Source organism: Bacillus rossius, assembly GCF_032445375.1.
Source record: "Bacillus rossius redtenbacheri isolate Brsri chromosome 4 unlocalized genomic scaffold, Brsri_v3 Brsri_v3_scf4_1, whole genome shotgun sequence".
NCBI classification, from domain to species: Eukaryota; Metazoa; Arthropoda; class Insecta; order Phasmatodea; family Bacillidae; genus Bacillus; species Bacillus rossius.
In genome coordinates, this window is record NW_026962010.1 from 9,308,954 (window position 1) to 9,333,421 (window position 24,468).

The 24,468-nt window shown below is 36.1% G+C and overlaps 1 protein-coding gene across 1 annotated transcript in view; it reads right to left on the reverse strand.

Moving 5' to 3' along the window:
• Nucleotides 1-373: 373 nt before the first annotated feature.
• LOC134541639 (protein Daple) overlaps nt 374-24,468 on the reverse strand; it is a 93,323-nt gene continuing 69,228 nt past the window's right edge. Inside the window, exons 21-25 of the mRNA XM_063385215.1 lie at nt 22,569-22,641; nt 13,543-13,681; nt 11,196-11,323; nt 8,176-8,258; nt 374-7,655 (exon numbers count right to left, since the gene is read on the reverse strand). Coding sequence (XP_063241285.1) covers nt 7,457-7,655; nt 8,176-8,258; nt 11,196-11,323; nt 13,543-13,681; nt 22,569-22,641 — 622 coding nt within the window. The 3' untranslated portion in view covers nt 374-7,456. The remainder of the gene's footprint in view (nt 7,656-8,175; nt 8,259-11,195; nt 11,324-13,542; nt 13,682-22,568; nt 22,642-24,468) is intronic.

The following is a 24,468-nucleotide window of genomic DNA, read 5'->3' on the forward strand; positions in this document are numbered from 1 at the left end:
GCTAAATAATCACCGCAAATATTTCAATTGTCTAATAGAAAACAACAACAATACTGGCACAGTTCATTTCTAGTTAATTACAACTTATATTTAGAGCAATCTTAAATTTAGAGCAATTTTACAATCCTTGTTATGTACGTGTGAGACAGTAAAAATAGTACCTACAAGGAAATTCAGGGTGTCTACCAGATCTAGTAAATTAAATTCCCTGATTTTTCCAGGTTTTCCAGGTCTAAAACTGAATTTTTCCAGGTTTTCTTTAATACACAATTACGACATTCCAAGAAACTGAAAAAAATTGCATAATATTACATTGACAGGTTTCAAAGTATTTCAACTTACTTAAATTAGTAAAAAAATTACCTTCTTCCAAACGTAGCCAAAGTGACTCAATTGATGGCAAATAAAAGATGCTGCTACAAATATTTCACACACTTCCTTTTGCAAAAAAAAATTAGTAAAAGGAAGCTCCCATCAATTTCGCAGTGACTCAACTTTTGCGTCTATTGCACTTACTTCAGAACGAGCCAAATCCAGCATTCGAGCCTTCTTCAACTGCAATGCCTTGATCTCCTCTTCAACTCTTCTTTTTTCTGCCTTCTTCTTGTCTGTAGCTTCCTTTCCTTTTTGTTTTGTTTGCAGGGCTTCCTTACGCCTACAACTAGCATTTCTTACATACTGCTCTACACCTCCAGAACGTTGAACAAAGTCATACATCTGTCTTTGTGCGATCAGTATTTCTTCCTGCAAGTTTTCAGTCAGCTGATTAGAATTCACTGAAAATCCTCTTTCCAATGATGCATTTCCATGGGAAAGTACCAACACCATCCTCACAAACTTTAGAAGGCCTGTTTTGGAAGCTACTGTATATGCCTTAAGAATGAGCATCCACAAGTGATCAAGGCGCCCGTCTTCTCGAGAAAAAGACGAGAACAGTGCTGCAGAATCTTGCAAGGAACATGCCAACTGATATGATCACTCAATGTTATCAGCTTCTTGTCCTGATAGCCACCTGTTTTGAAGACAACATTCTAAACTGTACTTCACACGCTGTTTCCTCACACCCGAATTTAAAGCCACAGACGGACATAAGCAGGAAATTCCCTTGGTAAGATTGTACTTCAGGGGACTTTTGTCTTGAAGTTTTTTTACCATAACCTTTAGACAAGTCCTATCATTTTTCTGTAACAGGACAGACTTTTCTGGTACTTTCTCTTTCTTGATGGCATGGCGTACTGCATAACCCAACTTGATATGGTTAGCAGTCAATAGATTTTCCTGGTTATCTACATCCAATGGAGATACATTGCGTTTCTCCCTAAAGCTCTTCAGTACTTCTGGTTTCAAAATTTTCCTGCCAAAGCTAATAAAACCAGTGAATCATAGAGAAAAGGTGCCATGGGTGCTTCACTTTGGAACATTGTGAGAAACAATTCCAGCTCTGATGCCAAAAAAAGGAAGAATGTCAATTTTACTTTTAGAAGATTATCTTCAAGAGCACATTTCACTACACTGAAAGAAAGAGATGAAATAGAAACTTCACTAACCAATTTCTTTAGGTGGGGTAACGTTTTCATGGCACGCTCAGCAACTGCAGTATTCCATATGATTGCACAAAATTTATTGGGAAAAAGCTCTGATCCAGTTATTCTAATGTAATCTGCCCTCCTTGCAGATATGTGCTTAAACAAATAGTAACTGTGCCTCAAAAAACTAAAAACGTCCCATTGTGTAACAGAAATTCCAGTTTTGAAAGCACCATGGACCGTATGAACCCCACAGCTACCAATTTCTAGCAAAGATGGTGAATCTTCACCAAAAGTGTCGGTGATATGTATTTTCAACGCTAACAAAAATGTCCAGTTTACGTTGAGGGCATCCATACCTAGATACTTAAAATTAAATGCACCTGTCGGTATAATCTGAACATGGGAAGCACATGCTGCAGCACGTCACGTCAGCAGGATAACAGACCATCTTGAACCAGTTTGTATCACGTGATTTGATGCCACTTCCGAATCTGATGGTAAATAAAAGAATTTGGACGTGGGAACTGTTCGTTATTTGCCATTCAAAAATAAAAATGGGAGGGGATACACATGATGCCACGCCAATGCAAGCTGATCAATAAACAAAAAATGTATTGCCAACTACAACCTACCAAACAAAAATTCCCTGATTTTTAAAAAAATTCCCTGATATTTCCAGGTTTTCCAGGTTTTCCAGGGTCAGTAGACACCCTGGAAATTGTGAATTAAATAAATGGAAAAATCAAGAATCATTCAATGAAATAATGCAAGTCTCACCTAATTATGACATAGTGCACAGCCCACCTAATTATGACATAGTGCACAACCGCCAACAGAATGTACCAACATGTGTTCTCGTAGTTATAAGTTGTCCTGCGGTATAAACTAATATGTTTTAGTTGTTTAAAAACACTGCACACTTATGAAAGTTAAAAAATACAGATGTGAGGTAATATAGGTGGCAAGGTATTATAAGTCGTATACTAGCCAACTTAAAATAAAGCAAATGTGTAGTAGTTAAACATGGGTAGATTCCACATTTCTTCGATCCCGATTCAAATCCCACAATTTCCCTCAATTCCTAGTTCAATTTCAACTCTTATTCCCAATTTTACAAATCCATGAATTTGTGTTCTTGTGAAATTCCTCTCTACTGTCATACTTTTTTTAAAAGTCTTGTTTTTTGTTTTACAAAGTTACTTTCCACAAAATTGGAATATATTCATGGTTTAGACAAGTTCATAGAGAAACACTTCATTTTGGTAAAGTTTTGATAATTTTTTTTTAATCATCCTGACCTAGGCAATATTTGTAATCATATCCACAGGAAAAAAAATCAAAAGAAAAAACATTTTATTCCATGACTTTAAAATACAATATTTGCTTATGAAAAAAAAAGACAGTTGTTGATTTAAGAACTTTTTGAGGTGTTAGAGAATTTTCTAATTAGAATGTTCTGATAAGTCTTGTGGAAAGGAAGTTCATATTTGATTTGGAAGTGATACAACAGAAGATAATTTGAATTTATAGAGTTATATAAAGCAGTTACTGTTCATTAATTTTTATAATCAATATTATATTAAGAAGAATTGATATAACTTCGAGAACTAATAATTTAAAGACTTTATAGTCATACTTCCTTCTACAAACTTATGTTGTAGAACCTAGGTTTAAAATGCTGTCATCAAGGATAATTGTTCTACAAAGACTTTCTAAAGCTACAATCTCTATAATGTGTTACTGTTCTGCAATTATTATCTAAAGCTACATATTACACGTTCGTGTGTCAACTCTGCAGCATATATCGACTTTGACTTGTAATTGTTTCATAGACAGTTTGCAACTGCTACCCGAAAATAATGATCTACTAGCATCGTAGAAATGGTCCAATGACAACTGAATGGTGTAGAATTGAAAACGCTACAATATCCTTTTACGTGCTTGATGAAAGCTTGTTCCCAGCACCAAATGGTATGTAAAATTATGGTAAAGGAATTGTGTAAAAGTGTTGTTATAATTGCTCAATTGGTATTAGCATTCCCATTATAACTGATCCAACCTATTTTAAATATTACTGCAGATATAACATATTTCCTAACTTCAGGTGTTCTATATTATCTTAACACAAAACTACAAGATATGATTCTGCATTAATCTACACACCTATAAGAATACCTTGTTATAGATAATAGTTTCTTATGCTGCTATACTGCATTGAACTTAGCTATTTTTTTATTTGCATTTAATAATTTTTCTATTAATAGAAAATACAATTTACATGATTTTTTCTTTTGTATGTGACTTAATAGTTTACCTGGTTGGAAATGTTTAAGAGCTGAGGTGAAATTTGAATGGTAATGCTAATGTCTAAAATCTTCATTAATCATTGAGATAATAGTGTAAAATCTATTTTTTTTATAATCATTGTAATTCTCGGTGTTACATCCATACAAGTTCATTAAACAGAATACAGGGTTTTATTATAATTCTCAAGTCAGTAGCTATTTATTTTCAATCTTATCTCAGATACATATTAGAATCACAGGTAAATATATTGTAATCTCTCATTGTTTTGGGAAGCAAAAGATATATAAATATATATGGAATAATTAATTTGTAAGAGTATTCTTTTAGTGTTTCACTTGATTTACACTGACATTAAAACACTAACTGATTATGAGTAGAGACAGGTGTTTTTCGCGATGCGCGAAATCGCGAAATATTAACGAAATTAATATACATAAACTTAAAAACGCGAAATTATCAATTACTTGGAGAAATCATGAAAAAAAAATTAAGAAAAAACACACTGAAAATAGCTAAATGTCCGTATTTTGATGACTCGATAACAGTAGTCGATTATAATTGATTGTTAACGAATTTCAATAGTCTAGGAAGTCGTATTCGTGTCGCGCTATCGCCTCACCAGAGTCGCCACTCGCCACAGTTTGTTAAAATGGCGTGGATGTAATCAAACTTTTTGCTCTGTTTCTTTTTGTAAAACGTTGATTTTAAAATGGTTGTGACAGTATTTGACAGGGCGGCGAAGTTTGCGAGTGAAGGATTCTACGTCTTTGACAAAGTGCAAAAAATTCTCATGTGCAAGTACTGCAACGATAGAATAGAGTGGCAACGGAAAGACACATGCTTGAAACACATAAAAAAAAACAGTGCGTCGCATAACAAAAACAAGGAAAGTCAACAATCCGGTGCAAAAAGGCAAGTTTCCCTGGAATCAGCCTTGTTGACGGCAAAAAAAGCAAAATTTGACAAGAATGAGTTCATTATGTCAACAACTCGAGCTTTTATCGAAGCGAAATTCCTGATTTAAAAACTGGATGACCCGAAACTTCGTCAATGGATGCACAAGTACATTGTAAGTAGGGCGTACAATATTTTAACAGTTTTGTGCATTCTTAAGCAGATAAACAGAACGTTACGAAAATAAATTTTGTTAGGCCTACCTACTCTTGAAATGAGAGTTACATTTAATTATGTTACAGTAAAAATTTTACAACACATTTTAATTATCCACCACTTTTTTTTTTAAGGCGCTGGGAACTTGCCGTCTGCCAGTAGAATACGGAAATGCTCTGCATAGTTGTTGAATTGTTGCTTGTTCTGTGCAAATATTTGGTAAAGTTATGTATGAAACTGTGTAGTTCTACTCTTAAATGACATATTAAACACAATCATGTAAACTTATATTTATAAACCTCATATTGAAGTTTTAAAAACAACGAAATTTTTGATGAAACTACTGATAAAATAGCGAAAAATATACCGAAATCATCTCGTAAAAAGTAACAAAATTGTGCAAATTTTTTCACCGAAAACACCTGTCTCTAATTATGAGATATTTTCTGTTTATCATGATTCAAATTCACAATAGATTTAATAACGCAAGTTATCGGGGTGACGGTAAATGTAACATCAACACAAACATAAAAACAGTGCATTGTGTAAAATAATTTGTTTACACATGGTAGCAACATGTTATGCACAAACAATAAATCTTAGGCATTTAATAACTTTATATATGCATAAATCATATTTTAAAATAACTTCATTTGAGCCAAAAATATTTACATAAACGTATCAAAAATATTACGAGACATTAGCTTTAGTATACGAAAGAATGGAATAGAATAAATGCTTTTAAAAAAATAATGCTTTAAATATTTACTTCATCATGACTAGTGATTGCTCTTGCAGATGTTGGAAGTGAAAGATATTATGTGTAAGAGAGAGGAAAAAAGTTACGTTAATATTTTATTGATGAAATAATATTATATTGAAATAAAGATACACCTTTTTCCCCATAAATACAGAAACCTAACTTTTGTTAGTACAGTGTTGTAGTTTATAGGTGATTGCAGTTGTAATCTAACCTTTAAATAATGTACCACGACTTTTGTATATTAGTGCTAGGCGATTTGCGCAAACATTGTAGCTTACTGGCCAGAAAATACGGCAATTGTGGCAAGAATCACTTAATTTATGTGAATCCATTTCACATCCAAATTATCGACAGTTTCTTATGACCTACCTTAAATATGATACATTTTCCTTATATGGTACAATTCCTTACAGCTTGTGAATCGACAGTTCCGATTCCAGGTAGACTCAGTGGAATCAAAGTACCGAAGAATCAACATGCCCATCCTGGTATTCATACATTCCATTTGTTTCTTTGAAAATGTATTTATCAGTGAAGAAATAAAAATTAAATAATCCAGATGTTTAATCACCCATTAACATATTAATGTTATTTTTACGTAAAAAAAATCTGATCACACGCATTTCAAACCAAACACATTTTCACAGGCACAAAACATAACTCGTGGTTTCATCAGCCTATCACAAGTCACCCACCCCCCTGTTCGCAAACAGAGCCAAACAGTTGGCAACACTGTGCCACAGAGAGCACATCTGCTGGAACTGACACACCAGAGCTTACTCAGGAATGGCACACCAGAAGGCCTTTACAGTTATCAGCCCCAACATCTGCCATGAAACAGGTGGAAGGTAGAAGATGAATTCTTCCACACTGACACTGTCCCAAAGCCTTAATACGTAGTTAATAGTTACTGTTTCAGTATGAAATAAATCTGAAATGCCTTGAATTGTAAAATACATAGTTCACTCTACTACAAACTCAAATGAAATTTTTTTGCTAACTTGCTCCAATTGTTAAATTTTGAACCTAAATGAGGTTACCATTAGGCACAATTTTTGTTTGTAAATACATATGAACTGTTCCAAATTGGTTTTTAAAACTGCTATTTACACATATTTATAGTAATTCAACAATCATCAGACTTGCATATACATTTCGAAAAAACCACTAACATTAATGTACGCTTAAAATGTATAAAAACACCCCTTAGTATAACAGACAGCTAAAACTTATTTTCACTTCACAAGCTTACAGAATAACATGATACAGTTTTGTACGACATACTTATACATAAATAAAAATTGATTATTATTTCACACACCTTGCAAATAAAAATAATAAACTGCCACAGCTGCATTATTGCCGCATCAGAAAAAAAAAAGTAGAAAAAAGTAAAGAATGGAACATCTTGTAAATAGAGAGCCATCATCATAGAAGGAACAGAACTGTGAAATCTCATTACAACGTACCAGAAATCCTGCTGATTAGTACTTAATAATGTAAATACCTAACAATGAGATGTTATTAAATGCACAACATCTCGTAGGGAATTGAAAATCAATACCTTAAAGTGGGGTAGTTCAGAATGAGGTTCCACAGCAAAACATTAGAGGCACAGCGACGAGATCATATTAAAAGGGCACATTCGGTAGGTGACATCAGCGACAACTTTTTCAAAGCCCTTTTCAATAGAATGATAATAATTATTTTCTGCCGGTGTGAAATGACAGACGCACCACCCGAGGTGCTACACGCAGCCGTACTCGTACCAGATGGAGCTCTCCTTGGCCTTCTCCTTGCCGGCGGCCTTGCGGCCCGCGTCGTCCGAGCCGGCCTTGGACGGCGTCTGGCTCGCCTGCCCGGGGCTGGCCGCCCGCGTCCCGGGACTGCCACTGCGGGGCCCCTCGGCTCCCACCACCGTCGTCACTCTGTTGTACACCACGTACCTGGAACCACCATGCCTTATGGAGTCCATGGAGTCCATGGAGTCCGTGCCTTGGTTCGTCCAGCAGCTGACTCTCAAGTTCCAAGTGTATTGTCCAATTATCTTCTGCTTATGTAATGTAACACACACACTTAAACCCACAATAGTGTATTTCATATTTCAGGCTACACGTTGTAATTATGATTATTCCTACTCACCTTACAACTCAGGCCAGCCCACACACATCACTTTCCATTTAGTATTATATAAAAAAAAAATTCCACATACGTAACTATATTGGCTCTAAATGCAGATGTTTTTAAAAGGTGTTAAACCAAGTACATTGAGAGATAATCGAGAGATATTAGGATCTGACAAGCACAGAAGGATTGGTAATTTGTAAAATACTGGATTAAAATAAATTTGATTAAAATAAATTTATCACTAGAAAAAAATTAATTTGGTTGGTTTAAAATGCATTAAGAAAAGTTTAGGAAAAGTCTATAAAAAAAAAACTGCACATAATCATTAGTAGTAAATACCTGTCGCTCTGTCCATTTTGTGATGAGGATGCGGGTGAGGATTGGTTGGTAGGTGTTCCAGCCTCTTCTCTGTCTGCTAGTGTCTGAAAATTAATAATAATAATATCATCTTGCTAACATTTCTGAGAGCCACATTTATAGTCTCTAACATCCAAACAGCCACACACACTTTCTAACAGGAGAAAACATAGCCAAAGTAACTCTGGTAACTAAATCACTATAATAATACTTTACCAGACAAAAAAAAAAGTATTTTCACAGATTAAAAAAAATGGTTTCAAATATTCACACAAAATTTTGGCATCTTGGACGTGGCTATTGAAAGAATGATAGCTTGCTAGAGGTCAAACAGCTACACATATTATATTTCGTAAATATTAAGACTCGCGTGCAGTTTTGGTTGTTTCAATGTCTCGTCATTAAGATTATACTACGTATTATGAGAGCTTTCCCGGTGAATTCATCATGATAGCATTCGTGCGTTTTGTTTTATCTCAAATTTTCTCAGTGGATATTTACTACATACTATCTAATAGCTGTAAAAGTTATTATCATTTGGGCGACCTACAGTATGAAAATAAGATCTGTTCAGAAAATTGTGACCCAACAACAAAGAACTATAGGAATAAATTTACAAGGAAATCACTCAAACATTATTAATGACAAGATAATGAAATAAACTCGACGAGACCGAGCCTTAAAGGCAAGAGAGTAAACATGAAAGAACAAAAAAGAAATGACAGGTAGGGCCAAGATTAATATGGTGAATTGTGATAAAACCTAAACAACCCTGCAAAACATGCTAAAACAACATATCACAGAAATGCACGTTAATACACCATTTAGCACCGAAATGTAAATAACACCATAATATCCAATTAGTGATCTAACAAAAATTAAAACAAAAAACAAAAATTTTCTTTTACTATTGTAAATTAATTCACTGTAATTTATTTAGCAAGAATTTTGTACGAAAATGCAAGAACTAAGTAACTTGTAAAAAATTAATGTTACGTAGTTTGATCTAGCATTTTTTTTATTAGTAACAAAATTTTACATTAACAACATTGGCATATTTTTCAAACACACAAAAATTTGCCTATTTATTTTTATTTTCTGAGTAGTTTAGTTCTAGACGAGTATTATAGTATATGTGCATCAAATGTTGGTAAAAATGTGAAATTGTCAAACAATGCACTCTTTTTACAAATAAAAATAAAAACACCGACTCTGTTCTAAAAACTAAATTTACTTAAAATTAAAAACCACAAAATCTTGTGTCTATTGATAGGGGATAATAACGTCTTACGGTTGCACAATATTAGGCAATGTAAGGTCCGCAATATAATGAGTTGGCGTGGGATAAATTCTGAATATTTTGCGTAAAATTTTAAGACACGGGGTCGCTGGCTTCTTCGTGATCACCCGAACATGAAGACCATGACATCCCATCATTAATGGACTTGTTATGTCTTCAGTAAATTCTGAAAGATATTATATTCCTTTTTCCTAAATTGAAGCTCTGGCTGCAGTCACTGCACTAACGATGTGGAGGTGTATGAGCATCTGGCCAGTCGCTGTGTATTACCGCATGGCATGTCAGGCTGCGTCCTTATTCCTTACATTTTTAGATGCATGTTTTTTACCAGATAAAAACAAGTTTCCTTCGCCTCTTTTGAACGGGACTTATAACTGGACAAGTTCTCTTCCTGGTAAAACACAGGCTATAAAGTGGTTGTTAGATGTGCCTCTGAACAACCACGTTAAATTTTTCTTTTGTTCTGCATTAGTTTCCTCTAAATTTATGCTGCTGTATGTAGTGGAAAATAAAAACCCTCCTCATATTCCAAAAAAAATTAGGACTTTTTTCTCACATAAAAAAAATCACAGTGACCCTGAAACTGCAGAGCCCTAAACGAAACAGCATAAGCATGGGTGAGTGCTTCCAGTTTCATCTAAATGAGAGAGGAACAGGCAGAGACAAATAAACAAGCTGCTAGTTTTACACCTGTCACTTATACTGTCATTATCACAAATACAGTTTTTTTTTTTTTTTTTTCCCCCCCAATTAAAACTGAAGTCAAAACCAGAGTTTCTGCATAAAAATAGGTTGTGTAGCTGCATAATTATGTAGTGAAGTATGTTGTAACATTTTAGAAATCCTACTAAAAATAAAGATTTTTAAACTTACCCACCCTGTCCTCTTCACCTCTTAACCCCAAATGACTGCTATTGTTGATACTATCAAGGAATTGTGTACCAAAGGGTCTTTAAAGTTCCATGTACAAAGCGAAGACTGTTTATGTATGTGGTTCCTGCTTATGTGGGGTGCTGGCTGGTATTGTTTGTAACTGCTTGCTGTTGGTTTGTGCCCACCTACGTGGATGCTTCCTGTAGGTGGTGCCCACATAAGCGTAGTGCAGACAAGCTTGTGGTGCCCAGCCACATGCAGTGACTATCTCTCTTTGTGTATTTGCACATTTGTCATAAATGTAATTTTTGTCATTTGTATTCAGTTTTTTCGTGCCCATCATAAAATTGCCACAACTGTCAAATGGGCATGTCACAAATCAATCAGTTTGAACAAGGGGCACGACAACTAAATTTCCAAAGGAGGGGGGGGGGGGGGGGGAATATACCTTTTTTTTTATAAAGAATCATCGATCCCCCCCCCCCCCCCTTATTGAAGCGGGAGGGGGCGGGGGGTCCGGGGGTCCTCCCCCGGGAAAATGTGTATTTCAAGGTGGAAAATGGTGCTATTTAAGTATGTAGTTTTATTATCTAAAAATTGATTACACAGCACTTTCTTTGCCCCCGTTTGCCGCCCCCACTTCAAGGTTTCAGGGGGGGGGGGGGACAATACACCCTTGCCCCCCCCCCCCCTGTTGTTGCGTCCTAGGTCTGAACATCCCACACCACAGTTGTCCGTCTGTACGTCTTGCCGCACCACCGGACACCGTAGAAACCACTTGCCCCTGCTGGCAACACGATGGCACAGCCGTGTCGAGGCCAGGACCCACCTGGCTGCCGGAGGGGCTGGCGTCGCGGGACTGGCTCTTGTCGCCGGTGTAGTAGACGGCGCGCCTGGTGCCGGTGCTCCCCAGGCTCAGCGTGCTCTGCGCCAGGCTGTCCGGGTCGCGCTCCCCGTCTGGGCAGGACCACGCGATGTGCACGCTCATCAGCACCGGCTCATCGTTTCACAGTTACACTCCCCCACACATTCATTTGTTGAATTGTTCAATTTACAATTATAATTTTACACGGGTACTCTCTCATGAACCAATGAGCTGAGCATCGTAAAAAAAAATATATATTTTAAAAAAATGTGCCGACAGCAGACTTAACGTTAGCAGCATTAAATGTTTAACTTATCAGTTGTGCCACATTCGTTTACTGCCATGTACATGTCATAATTTTTGATGCAGTGAAATTCCTATGCATTCGTATGCACATGCATTGTTGTAATTTTGTCACCATGGATATATTTCACATTAGTATCCTATTTGCAAAAATTCCAGCATATATTCATAATTTAAATTTTGCCCGACTGAATTATAAAAATACAACTGCGCAGTAAAAAATTTAAAATGCTTTGATTTTCGTGATGTTCTTAAACAAATATAATTTAAAATTACATAAATATTAGGACAGTAAAAGTAGGTAATCCATATTTTTAAAATGCATTCTGGCATACTTACATTTAATCAGATCATTGCAGTTACTAATAACCCAGTCCCACGTACACAAGAACCCTGTAGCCGCTTTAGCAGTTACCGTACAAACCCCCGAGTACAGGGCCGGGTTTTTTTCACAAAAACTGCTCACTGTCCACTTAGAATTGCGCACCTTGAAACATTCAAGTATGCTTTAACATTAAAAAAAAGTAAAAACAGATAAATTTACTTGACTGTGCACAAAATAGCAATAACATTATTTCTTAACACTGAGTTATTGTGTGTCTTGATTAACCTTCATTTAATAAACTGTAGTAAATTTGATTTCCGTGTGTGCATAATTTTTTTCTCTGTCAACAAACTGAAAGAAGATGTAAACAGAATTTTTTGTTGCAGAATAACCATCTACATAGAAAAGAATATGGCAAATGAATCAGTGTGTGTTCCATTATTTCTAATTGCCTACAAGTCTGAAAAAAATAATAGCTAAAGGAACACACCTTAACACTTAAAAATATTTTCCTTCTTAAATATAACAAACTCAATTGTATGGTAGACAGGTTGTGTGCAAAACAGAATTTTACGTTTCAGTTTTTTATAACATTTGTGGCATATATGCATCTTGCATTCCAAAACAAAAAAGTCTCTCTTCTGATAGTAATTACTACCTCAGAGTTGTACACTATGCCAAACAGACAAATAACTGTGCAGTAGCATGCCAATATAGGGTATGAGGGAATAATAAGCGGTGTTAAAGGATGTAGAAACACGAGCGGATGTAGAAAAATTAGGAATGGGCCAATCAAATCCACAAATATGCACCATCTAATCCTTAGTATTTAAAGGATTCAATATTCGAGGAAAAAAATTCAATGAAAAATATTAGTGGAATTAAGTAAACTAAATAACAACACTATTAACCTCTGAAGATTAGTAGGTCAATTTTCATACCTGTCATGTTACGATTCCCCAAAAATATTGTACTTTTAAGATGTAGTTATATACATAAAATTACAATAAGTATTGATTCTAAAAACTTAGTGCATGAATAAAACATTTAAATGGTTAAATGTTTCAACAGTATAATTAACAATTTTCATGTTTTGTATGTTATTTTACTTTGGACCCTTGAAACCTAGATTCAGATTCGAGGGGTGTATTCAAAATACTCTATGGGATTCGAATTTGAGAAAATTGGGATATGAACCCCATCACTACTATAAATGAGTGGGTTAAAGTCACTCCGATGGAGACGAAAAATAAAATTTAACATATTTCGGTGGAGGCGACGTGCAAATGTAGCGGACGGCCCGATATCGAGGTCTGTCTCTATTCAGGTTAATATGGTTATCAGTAGAGACCGGAAAAATTTGCGGGTTCAATGACCTCCAGGATAGACTCCAATAAACCTCTACACACTCGGGAAAATGCCAACTGTTCATTGGCTGCTGACTTGTGAGTCGTCACGACTGGGTGGCCTGTGATTCGACACTTCTATGAGTGAGGGTCTCTAATTGGCCCTCATTACTCCAGATTAACAGTGAACCAATGGCAGAAGCAGCACTAAGGTATAATTATTTGAATTTTAGCATAACACGGAACAAACCCGCAAATTTTTTCAGGTCTCTAGTAATCAGACAAACACGCTGGCCGCACTCCTATGTGACGGGAACCCGGGCCAGCACAAGGTAACCTGCTGCGGAAGGCGGGCGCACATCCTCCGAGCTGGAGCACAGCTCGATCTCCGGCTCCGAGATGCAGGGGTGGGTGTGGGACATGGTCAGCTTCACGCCCTCCTCCTGCTGCGAGCCCTCGTGCCACGACTGCCGACTCTGCAACCCAACCAGGTCCAATCCAAGCACGGCCGACTATCTGTTAAGTACTTCTGTGTTTGAAAAACGTTCATGGTCTTAATATAAAAATTAGTAGCTGATAACTGTTGTAAGATTAAAAAACTGAACTTTTTTTCATTAAACGTGGTACAAACATCATGCTAAATAAATTACTTTAATGGAGTTTAACATTTAAAAGAAGAAGAATTTGTCACGTAATATTAGGGTTTAATTAAAAATTTTCATTGCATTTTGGTGCATTGTGGTGTATTAACTTGAATTTCTGTGTTGTATGGTGTATCGACAAGATTTTCGGTGTTATTTTGGTTTTATTGCAATTCACCACATAATCTTGTCCCTAGTTTAGTAGATTTAGTAAATGGTCAGGCGGGACTTTAGTTTTGATGTGGAGCCGTGTAATCCTTGCTTGTTTAGTTTGTGGCCTATTCAATGCACGCACAACAGGTGCATCCACTTGTAGGAACACTTACACAGGGTCGTTCATGGGTTTCTTGTGGAGAGTTAATTCTCATAAACTGATGTATTTCTGTACTATAAACGCTCAATTCGTTTATAGATAACCAACTTGATATAATTAATGTAACAAATTATGTAAGGGAGTTATAGTTCTGGAAGACGTGCGAATAAAGCCTACATTTTATTTATTTTATGGTTTAAGGAGGGAAAACAGTTTTGGAAGTATTGATTAGTCATTCATGTCTTCTATGGAATTTATAAATTTTGATATTTCAAATTTAGCGCTGTTATCTTCTTCTTTTCCTTACTGGTTTTGTTTTATGAAAGTTTTAACGTCGATGGTTGTCAAAATAATTTGGCTGTTGTTTTAGAATGTTTGAAGGATTCGAGGCTTTTGGGTAGGAAAGATCTACGAAGGGAACATACATGTATTCGGGTCGAATCACTATTTTTAACCGTTATACTATCTATAAATTGATCCGGGACAACCGCAGAGTTCGTTATTTAGCTGACAACGACGAGTGAATAGAAACTTCTGCACTTTTAGTGACGGAATTAGGGAAATTTCCGAACTTCAAGTAAACTACACTACTGCGTCGGTCGTTTCGTTTGTTGAAGATTATGAACGAGAAAGACATTTAAAATCTTCGGAAGAGCTCCAGAGGAAAACCACCAGGCGTTCCTAGCGTTTGGCGATGCCGATCCTGAACATCCGAAGGACGAGTCTTTGCCGGGACGACATCCCGCTGTCTACAGATGTGACTGCAGTTTCTTCAGTGAACAGACTGTAGGTGAGGTCCATCCGTTTCTGATTTTACCACTTTCCAGAGCCAGAAGGACGTCCAGTCGCGGAAGAACGAGACGACGAATTCGCCGTAGTTTTGAACTCTCTTTTCAGTTCGAATCCAGTGTCTACCCAAATCCAGGAAAAACCCAGGAGTCCTACTTCATCACTCATACTCTCCGAGACACTAGTTTAGTCGATAAACTGCTGACGTGATTTTAGATAATACTAAACCTACAATGCAGGTGTGTAAATACTATTATTTAGGAAAGGCTTTACTCTTATGTACTAAAGGAAGTTATGACTCTCCCAGTAATATTAAATAATAATGGAAATATAAATTGATAGTTTCAACTATATGGTGATTACTGTGATGAGTAAACGAGATTAAATCCTAATGGTACGAATTAATCCTTTTCGGTTTGTATGATTTTTAAGTCAGTAGTTTCAAGGCGCCCTTTAACATATAAATTTATATACCGACTAAGTTTCGCTGTATATATAGCACTGGCAGTCAATGACAGTGAAGTATTATTTAAGGTCATGTGGATACTAATATATCAAGTCATTGAAGAAAGAATTAGCTATCAAATGAAAATCGTAAGCTAATGATAATTTATTCGTTGGTATTACGAATTCCTATACTGCCAGTTTATCTGTGGACTCACCTGATTGGTCTAGCCAGAAGTAGAGTCATCTTAGTATGACTAACAAAATTAGAAGCAGGTGAGCAACCATAATACATTTAAAATAAGCTTACAGAAACACCACACAACTTGTGTTACAACACCAGCCCAGGATGGAACAGAGACTAAGTATTACAATTTAAACGTAAATTTTAGGCATTTTAAAATTACTTAGGTGTCAATATTTTCAATAGACGAGCCCTTGCCCCCTGGTTCTTTTAATAATTTTAAATGAAACTAACTTTGCTGAATAACACATTATTTGTTGCTTGGTTTTGGAATGAATTGTTTAACGTCCATTGAAATCTTAACTTATTGATTTACATTGCTATGCTTCTTTCTCAGAGTGTAAACACACCCTTGACTTGTCTTCTCTCTGTACCAGAACCGAATATGTTTGTGTGCTGATTAGTTTTCCCTCCTCAATCTCGTGGGATTTTGGATTGCTTGATAATCCAAGGAGGTTTCATTATCTCTAGGAAAAGATTATAATACTGAAATGCAATAAAATTGAAATAACACTGTTCAGCATGTCCATACAACATCAACACATAAATACAAGTTAGAACATTATATGGAACCAAAATATCACTGAAAACATGAAATCAATCAGCTATTTAACAAAACTTAACTCAAATTACAAAAATATTTTATTTTAATACGGTAAATTCATTTAAAGTAATTAATTTTTCATTAGTTTTGTACCGAAATATTGACTAAAAAGATCGGAAAAGATCTATATTACGTTTTTTGATCTTGCATCTCTTATTAGTAGCACATTTTTACATTAATGACAGTAGCTGAGTACTAAGAAATTTTTTTTGCATCAGATTTGTAGAATACTCTACAGTATGTCCACAAAAGAATGTCTCAGTTATAAAATTTAATTGTATCAACTGCAAGTGTTGTAGTTTGTTAATTCAAATTCACAGTTAAAGAGTAACTTGAACGTTTTTAGATAAGCGCATGCATGAGTACTGCTTTGTTGTTTTATCGCTTGCAGCACGAAAGAATGGCTCTTTCCCCAATTAGTACAGGGTGAACCTGTAAACTTCATTTCGCAACAGGAGCAGCTCCACCCCATTGGAATCTCTTTTTACAGGAGTGGTTGAATGAATGTTGAAATCCCTGACCGTTGGATTGGTCATAACGGTCGAGACGACAGAGATCTTTTTCGCTGATCTCCATGTTCACCTGACATAACACCATGCAACTATATCCTTTGGGTCTTTTTAAAAGATGGTGCCCATGTTCCACCGCTATCTAATGATTTGCCCGAGTTGAGATACATAACTGAAGAGGCTATTGCTTCAATTACTCCAGATGTTTAAACAAAGTGTGGGAAGAATTGGACTTTAGCCTGGAGGTGTGCCATATAACTAAAGGTGTACATTTTGGACATTTATAGAAAAACTAGGTTAGTTTACCTTCAATTTGGTGTATGATTTGTTGTAAATAGTCTAAATTAAACTAATATAATATACCATTGAAACTGGGACATTATTTAAGGATATCCTGTATTTTATTTAATAATCACAATGTATAAAAATAAAAACAATAAAACAGAAATCTGTTTAAAAAAACTGGCCTAAAAATAAATCATAAAATATTGTCTTGATTTATTAATAAATAATTGTGATATTAAATTGTGCATGATATATGTTGTAAATGGAAGAATTCTGTTAAAAAATTGTTACACAAGATGTCCACACAAATTTGTAATAATATTTCCCTGACCATAATTTTTAACTGAACAACACTAATTATTTTAAATTATAATTTACCTCTGTTGAAATTTTCTGAAAGGAAAAAATAAATAAACTAAAAAAAGAAACAAAATCCAGCCTCCACCATCTCCATAGCTAACCCAGTTCTCTCTCCCTCCACTTTACTTCAAAAAGAACCTTGCACACACCATTTTATAGAGCATATGATTATGCAATAAAACAACTGGGGAAAAAATACTTTCACAGTTTGAGTGATGGCAGACTGCAACATGTATTTTCCCCCCAAATTACCATCACCAGAAAATTTTCATTATTTTCTAGGAGTTTTAAAGTTAAACTCCTGATCGTGGAATAGGGACTATACTTGCTGGTAATTTTTTTTTATATATTTGAGAAAATTTCATTTGGATGTAACATTATTCTTATGGCTAAACGTGATTAGTAACTTATTTTATTTTATAAATCTGCAAATTCAAAGAACACAACTTGACTTTACTACATGGTGCATTATCTACTGTATCTTCTCTCATTGTTATTCCACACCCGTCAACAAAAGTTTGGAATACTGCTAAAAAGAGTATTCTGAGGTATTCCATGCAGCATTGACATAGGTGACTATCACTATAGACTGTCACAATCCTGAAATCCGATAGTTTACTACAGACATACTTTGAGCTCATATACTAGTCATGTGAACATACTCTGAGTGCTGTAGTAACATATTACCAAATGCTAAAGTCAGTTTGTGTTCAGCCTTGCAGTGACATGCCACGTAGACGAATACAAACGTTTGACAGGATTCAGATAGTGGCTTTACTTTCGGCACGTCATATACAGCAAGATGTTGCTGATCTCGGTTAAATGTCACACAAAGCAGCATGACTAAGATGTGAAGAAAATAGAGGGAGAAGGAAAAATGTGGCCGATAAGTCTCGTTCTGACCGTACTTGTGTTATAACACTGTCCTGAGGGGGGTTTTCGAATTGGCGTACGTTTATATCTTGGGTGCCACCGCGTGGATGGGCACGTGGACCCTGCTACCGAATCTGTCCCAGGACCATGACGTGACCCATGTAGAGCTAGGCTCGACTTGCTAGCTCTCAGCGGCGGGCACGCTATGTCACTGCTCGTCACTGTGCTGGGAAACTCGTGGTCGAGAATTAAGTGCAACCAGCTTAGTGAATTTTGAGCTTTATTGGCGCCGACACGTACACTCAAGACACACACAGAAAACAGCACATAGTCCAGGTTTCTTGCTGACCAGGACACCGCGTGGCCTGGCTCCGAAAGTGTAAGTCCGCCAATTAATCTAAAAATGCTCAGGGGAGCTTTAATTAATTAAGTTAAACAGTCTGCCCCCGGGGTAGGCCTCCAAGGTTGATTAAAAAAGGTTTAAAAAATAGTTACGATGGCGGATGTTAACGGATCGGTTACAAGCGAAAGTTGAAGTCGATGAGGTGCTGAGGTGCGTCCTACCCCGCACAGCGAACGGAAGGGACTGCTGCTGGGCCTGGGTGTCATGGCCACAGGAAGTGCTGAACTTACCGTTAGTACATTAATATTAAAGACAGTTAAACATAACTATTAAAACCTTTTAAAACTTACAAGTTAATTATGATATAAGGATTACATATTACAGATATTTAAGAATTACATTATTTAAAAAACATACAGTCTCCACTGCTCCAGTTAGGGTGGGCGCCGAAAGGGTTCGTGCAGTGCGACCGGACCCACGCACACACGCACTTGTTGGCGGGAGGCGTGAAACAGAGGGTGTCGGTAAGAGGAGAGGGGGTAGGCAGTGGCGTGAGGCACATCGGGCTTAGGGAGGGCGTAGCCCTGGTCGACCTCAACACCAGTCCAGGATCTCTATCTCCCAGTGACAGCTCGCAGACGTCCAACATCAAATGCCAGGGCTCTTATAAATTACCTTTCCAGAGCTACAGGGGTTCATATAGCAGACCAAACAGTGCGCAGAATACTGCATGAATCTGGTCTTCAGTCCAGAAGGCCAATGAGAAGCTTTGCAATGAACCAACGGGACCAAGCTTATCAAAGGAACTGGGCTTTTTCTCCATAAAAATTTGACAGTTTCAGAATAGAACCCATGGCCGACAAGGCATGACAATGCCTGCCTATTTGCATAAACCTGAAAAGTTCCTGCCTGCTAATCTGAACTTTCTTGAATATTTCGAAGTAAAAAAAAATTCCTGGCCATGACTTTTTTACCTACTTGCTTGTTATTTAGTTTGGAATACAATTATTTTGAGACCTGACACTCGACATACAAGAGTGTGGAGAAACTCTGGAAGATGTCAACAATCTAGGCATGTCATAGAAGTTCATGTTCAGGGCAGGAATAATGCTGGGATGGCAGAACCCTCTCAATTCCCATCCAAGGTGCCAGTAAATGGCTTCTATACATTCAAGAGGTGCTACATCCATTTGTGTGGCATTCTACGATCATTTCATCCTAGCAGATGACAATGCAAGACCTCGCCATCATGGGAGAGTGTTGCAGTTATCTCCAAAGACACAATACTGTATAACTCAACTGGATTGGCCTGCACAATCCTCAGACATGAAAATACAACTGAGCATTAGGGGTGTGCGAATATTCGTAAACACGAATAGTCGCGAATAGTAACTGACGAACTATTCGCATTCGTAAGTCAAATAGCAAAATTTAAAATTGCGAATACTGTATTGGCCCGAATATAAGGCGACCTGCAGTTTTAAGAGGCCAAACAAATGTAAAAATAATTTTGGTAGAAATTAATGTGAAAATTCATTAGACATACATTTTGTGTTGATAAATCCTTTTTGCATTTATGTATACTGCATTTACTTTCCGTTTCACTTAAGCTACGTATTACTATTAAGTAGTGTGTTAAACGTAACAAAGCAAACAAAGAATGCAGCTTGCCGGAACAAAACAAGTGGCTAGCTGCCATGTGAAGCATACGGCCATGAATAACTTCGGTGACGTGACCGCGAATATTTGTCCATATTACTCTCTGACAGAGTGTCTCTGCCCTATGAATTTAAAAAAAAAATCTATGATAATTATGTTGTTTGAAAGGTTTTTACATAAATAAAGAGTGGATTACTGTGAAATTATTAAAATAGCTTTTGAAGAAACGTACCAAATTCCTGTAAATATGGCGTCTTCGTGCGTGTTCGGCAATGTTCGTTTTACAACAAAGAAATATTGTGGAAAGACAGTTGGCAGCCGTATATTTCCAAACATTACATCCGAAATGTTCTTAACATTTTCTGTTTGTAAACGAAAACAATCCTTCTGAAAATAGCTGTGATATTTTAGTACAAATATGTATTTCCTTTGAAAATCTGAAATTAAATTACCGTAAATGTTAACACGCGATTGTACACAAAGAACAAATATGAATTGTGTAATAAAAGGTTGCCATTTTGAGATGCTTCAACATTTACATTTTTACTCAAACACAAATATTTTAATTTTCAACTTTAAACAATTGTAAATTACTGGAATATTGAGTGGATTTATCGTTTTCCCCATGTGAGTTAACGTAGTTTTAGTTGATAATATAAAATCGTGAACATTTTGTTTAACAATGTTTCTACTGTGGGGTCGTCCATTAATCACGTGATGTTTTTTTAGCAAATTTTTAACCCCCCCTCCCCCCTAGTGATTTGTGGTGAGGTTTCAGACAACCCCACCCCCCCACCCCATTTATCACGTGTATTTTTTGGTGCAAAATATTTTTAAAAATTTCGGAATATTATCTTTAAATATAGGTACAATCTAATTTAATTCTGGAAAATTAAGCACAGTGATAAAAATGTCCAGACACACATTTAGGTTGCAGGTTTATTCTCACTGGCATAAAAATAATAAAGGAAAGGCTTATATGTGATTTACGCATGTATTCGGTGCCAAAATCACAGTCTTACTAGCGACTGGCAAGCCGAGCCGGATGGTTCATGTTGCGGCGGGCGGGGATATTGTTGACTGGCTACGGCGAGTCAAGGTCACGCATCGCTTTGCGGTTTAGTAGAAATCGGACGAAAAAAAAATTACACGTGATATCTCTCTACACCCTCCCCCCTTGTGATATTTCGTGATTCTTCCCGACCCCCTCCCCCCCTCCCTTTCGAGCCTCACGTGATTAATGGACGATCCCTGTAGCTTTCAGCTTGAAACTAATGTTTGCGGTGCTGACGTCATGGGTGCGAAAATAAGGCGACTTCCAATTTTCTCATCTCTCATTTACGTAAAAATGGTCACCTTATATTCGGACCAATACAGTATTTACATGGCTGTGTTTTATTTCTCTTGGTGGTTCCAAGAGCTTCAGTTTTCACCAGCTTCTAATATAATTTCCAAAGTATTTATACATTCTTACTAACATAACCGCAATGTATTTTTAAAAGGTTCATTTCAAGGAAAAAACCAAACCAAAATCATCCTACATTAAATCAACTTGTTTCAAAAGCCAGACGGTAAATGTTAACACCAAACACGACACCATAACTCTTAAAAATACTAAGTGAACTTTTTTTTGTGGTTTCATACACAGAAAATATCTTGTATAAACTAAATATATGAAAACCTGCAATTGTTCAGGGTGGTAACATATAAAAAAAAGTATATATATATTACAACTATATGACTTCGAAACTATTCACATTCTATTCAAAAAATTTACTATTCGATTCAAAAATATTCTACCATCAAAATCCACTATTCGCACACCCCTACTGAGCATGCATGGGGCATGCTAAAACTGGCAATTTTAGACAGTCCAAACCTATCAGACAATCATCAGGAACTTACTGAAGCTGCAACACAGCAGTGAGACAGTTTGCCACAAAACAATCTCAATGAACTCATTCGAAACATGCAGCAAAGTGTGGAAGAACTCATCCATATGCAGGTTGACCATACCCATTACTAAAGACTGGTAGCACCGTGCGATGAAGTGTTACAAAGAGTTTTTGTATGAACTTAATTTCAATAATTGCCTTATGGTTTGCTTGTTTCGTAAATATTGCTCAAAATGTTTGATTCCAAGGGAAATATGCTTCTTTTGTTCAATATTTTCTGTAAAACCACCAAATTGTCGACTAATAATCCAATACAGTCACATCAATGTTATTCCAGACTTTTGTTGAGCAGTGTACATACGTCCCTATTTCGATCAGTTATACAAATGGAAGCATAAACCTACCCTAGGCACCTTGTTGATGAGATCAGACCCAGCTTTCTTAACTCGCCTTACCAGCGAAGCACCAAAACTCTTCCTGTTGGAAAAACAAAAAAACCATTATCAAATTCACATCATTAGCAAAAAATTAATTTTAATTATAATTCATCATTCAAAAATTAAAAATGATCTCATGCCTTACCTGATCAAATGTTGGAAAATAGCATTTACAATTTTTTTCAAGCATTTCAAGATCCATCATGTTTTTTTGACATTTTTTTTGCCCCAGATAATATATTTAAACTATTTTACAGCATTTTAAATGTAAGCTAACACTTACGGAAAAAAATTATGCATCTTCAATTGCAGTGACTTGAATAGGCACCAACTTATTTTGTTCAGCCCATCATCTGATACGAAGACTTCAAAACATTATTTCTAATTCATGTGTTTTCTGATGGGCAGTTTGGCACAGGAGACATTTGGGTATCAAGGTGTGTAGTAGTTCTACATCCATGACATCAAAATAATAAATTTCTGAGAAAATTTTTTATTTTTTTATTATTAATGAGTGTGCTGTTATTTATTTCACGTAAGGGATTTAAATGAACAAACTAACATCTGCTATGGTCTCCATCCTTACAAAGCTAACAAACTTGCTTGGAATCGCCATTTTAGAGTCTAAATCAAACAATTGTGCGACCAAGTTATGGCTAGGGCCAAGTAGTTCTGAGATTTCAGGTGGGAATGTAATTTTACAAAATATTGACTATACCATTAAGAAAATCTAAAAATGGTATTTTCAACCACTAGATTTACTTGATTATCCCACAAAACTAACATAGCTAACCTAACTTAACCTAAACAAATGTTCAAAAGATTTTACACTATTTTAAATGTACCTAATAAACTATTGATTTTTTGTTTTAGGTAGTAATACTTAGAATGGCAAAATAATTTATAGGAAGCACTCAAAAAAATATATATACGTATTTATATTTTTTACATAAGTCACAGTTTTAAACTGTTACCACAGTCAATTTACGGATAACCCATTCAGCCTTGATACAGCACCATTAATACACCTTCCATAACAACTAAAACCTAAATCACTGAATTGGTACTGTTTTGAACATGGCTTCAAACATAAAATCCGTTGAAAAAATACAGCAGAATGTGAATTGTTTAACATTTAAGTGTGCTCAACTTTTACATAAATCCAAACTTGTACTAGCATTAATCTTAACCTGAATCCACGCACCGTTTCAGCAGCAATGTAAACATTAGAGCTGTGCCGATCCGTATCGGCAGGTACCGATATTGCGATATTTTGGTGTATCGGATCTTATTCAGGATCTACCAAAACGAGAAAAAAATTGCTGATATGGTACTGTATGTTTTTGCCCAGATATTGTTATTGTTGAATTGTTTTACTTAATTATTTCGAGGATTTGTAATAAACTTTACCATAATTATTGCACGAATATGTATGTAATAATTATTTAAAATTAGGTTTCATAATTAACTTCGCAACACGGTATAAGTTTCCCCGAATTATGTTTCCTTTTTCTTGTCATGTTTATCGTGCGACATAAACTGGGGATGTCTCGCAGTCTGTACACAAAGACCGGGCGCGGTAATAAAAACCGTAAATATACATCTAAGATAACGTGTGTACAAAATACAAAGTGCTTTGGCAGTTTTCTTAAAACATTAGTCTGTTTAGCTAACTTATCCCCAAAAATAAATTTTCACCAAAGCCAACTAATACACAGTTTTACTTCTGTTTACATTACATACAAAAGGTCGGCCGGCAGTAGTTTGAGAAGTTAGCGAGAGATGGCTCTCCCGTCGCTACATTAGGTAGTTTTTATGTTTCAATGCAGATGGCTCTCAAAGCGTAATCGATTGACCAAATTTCGAT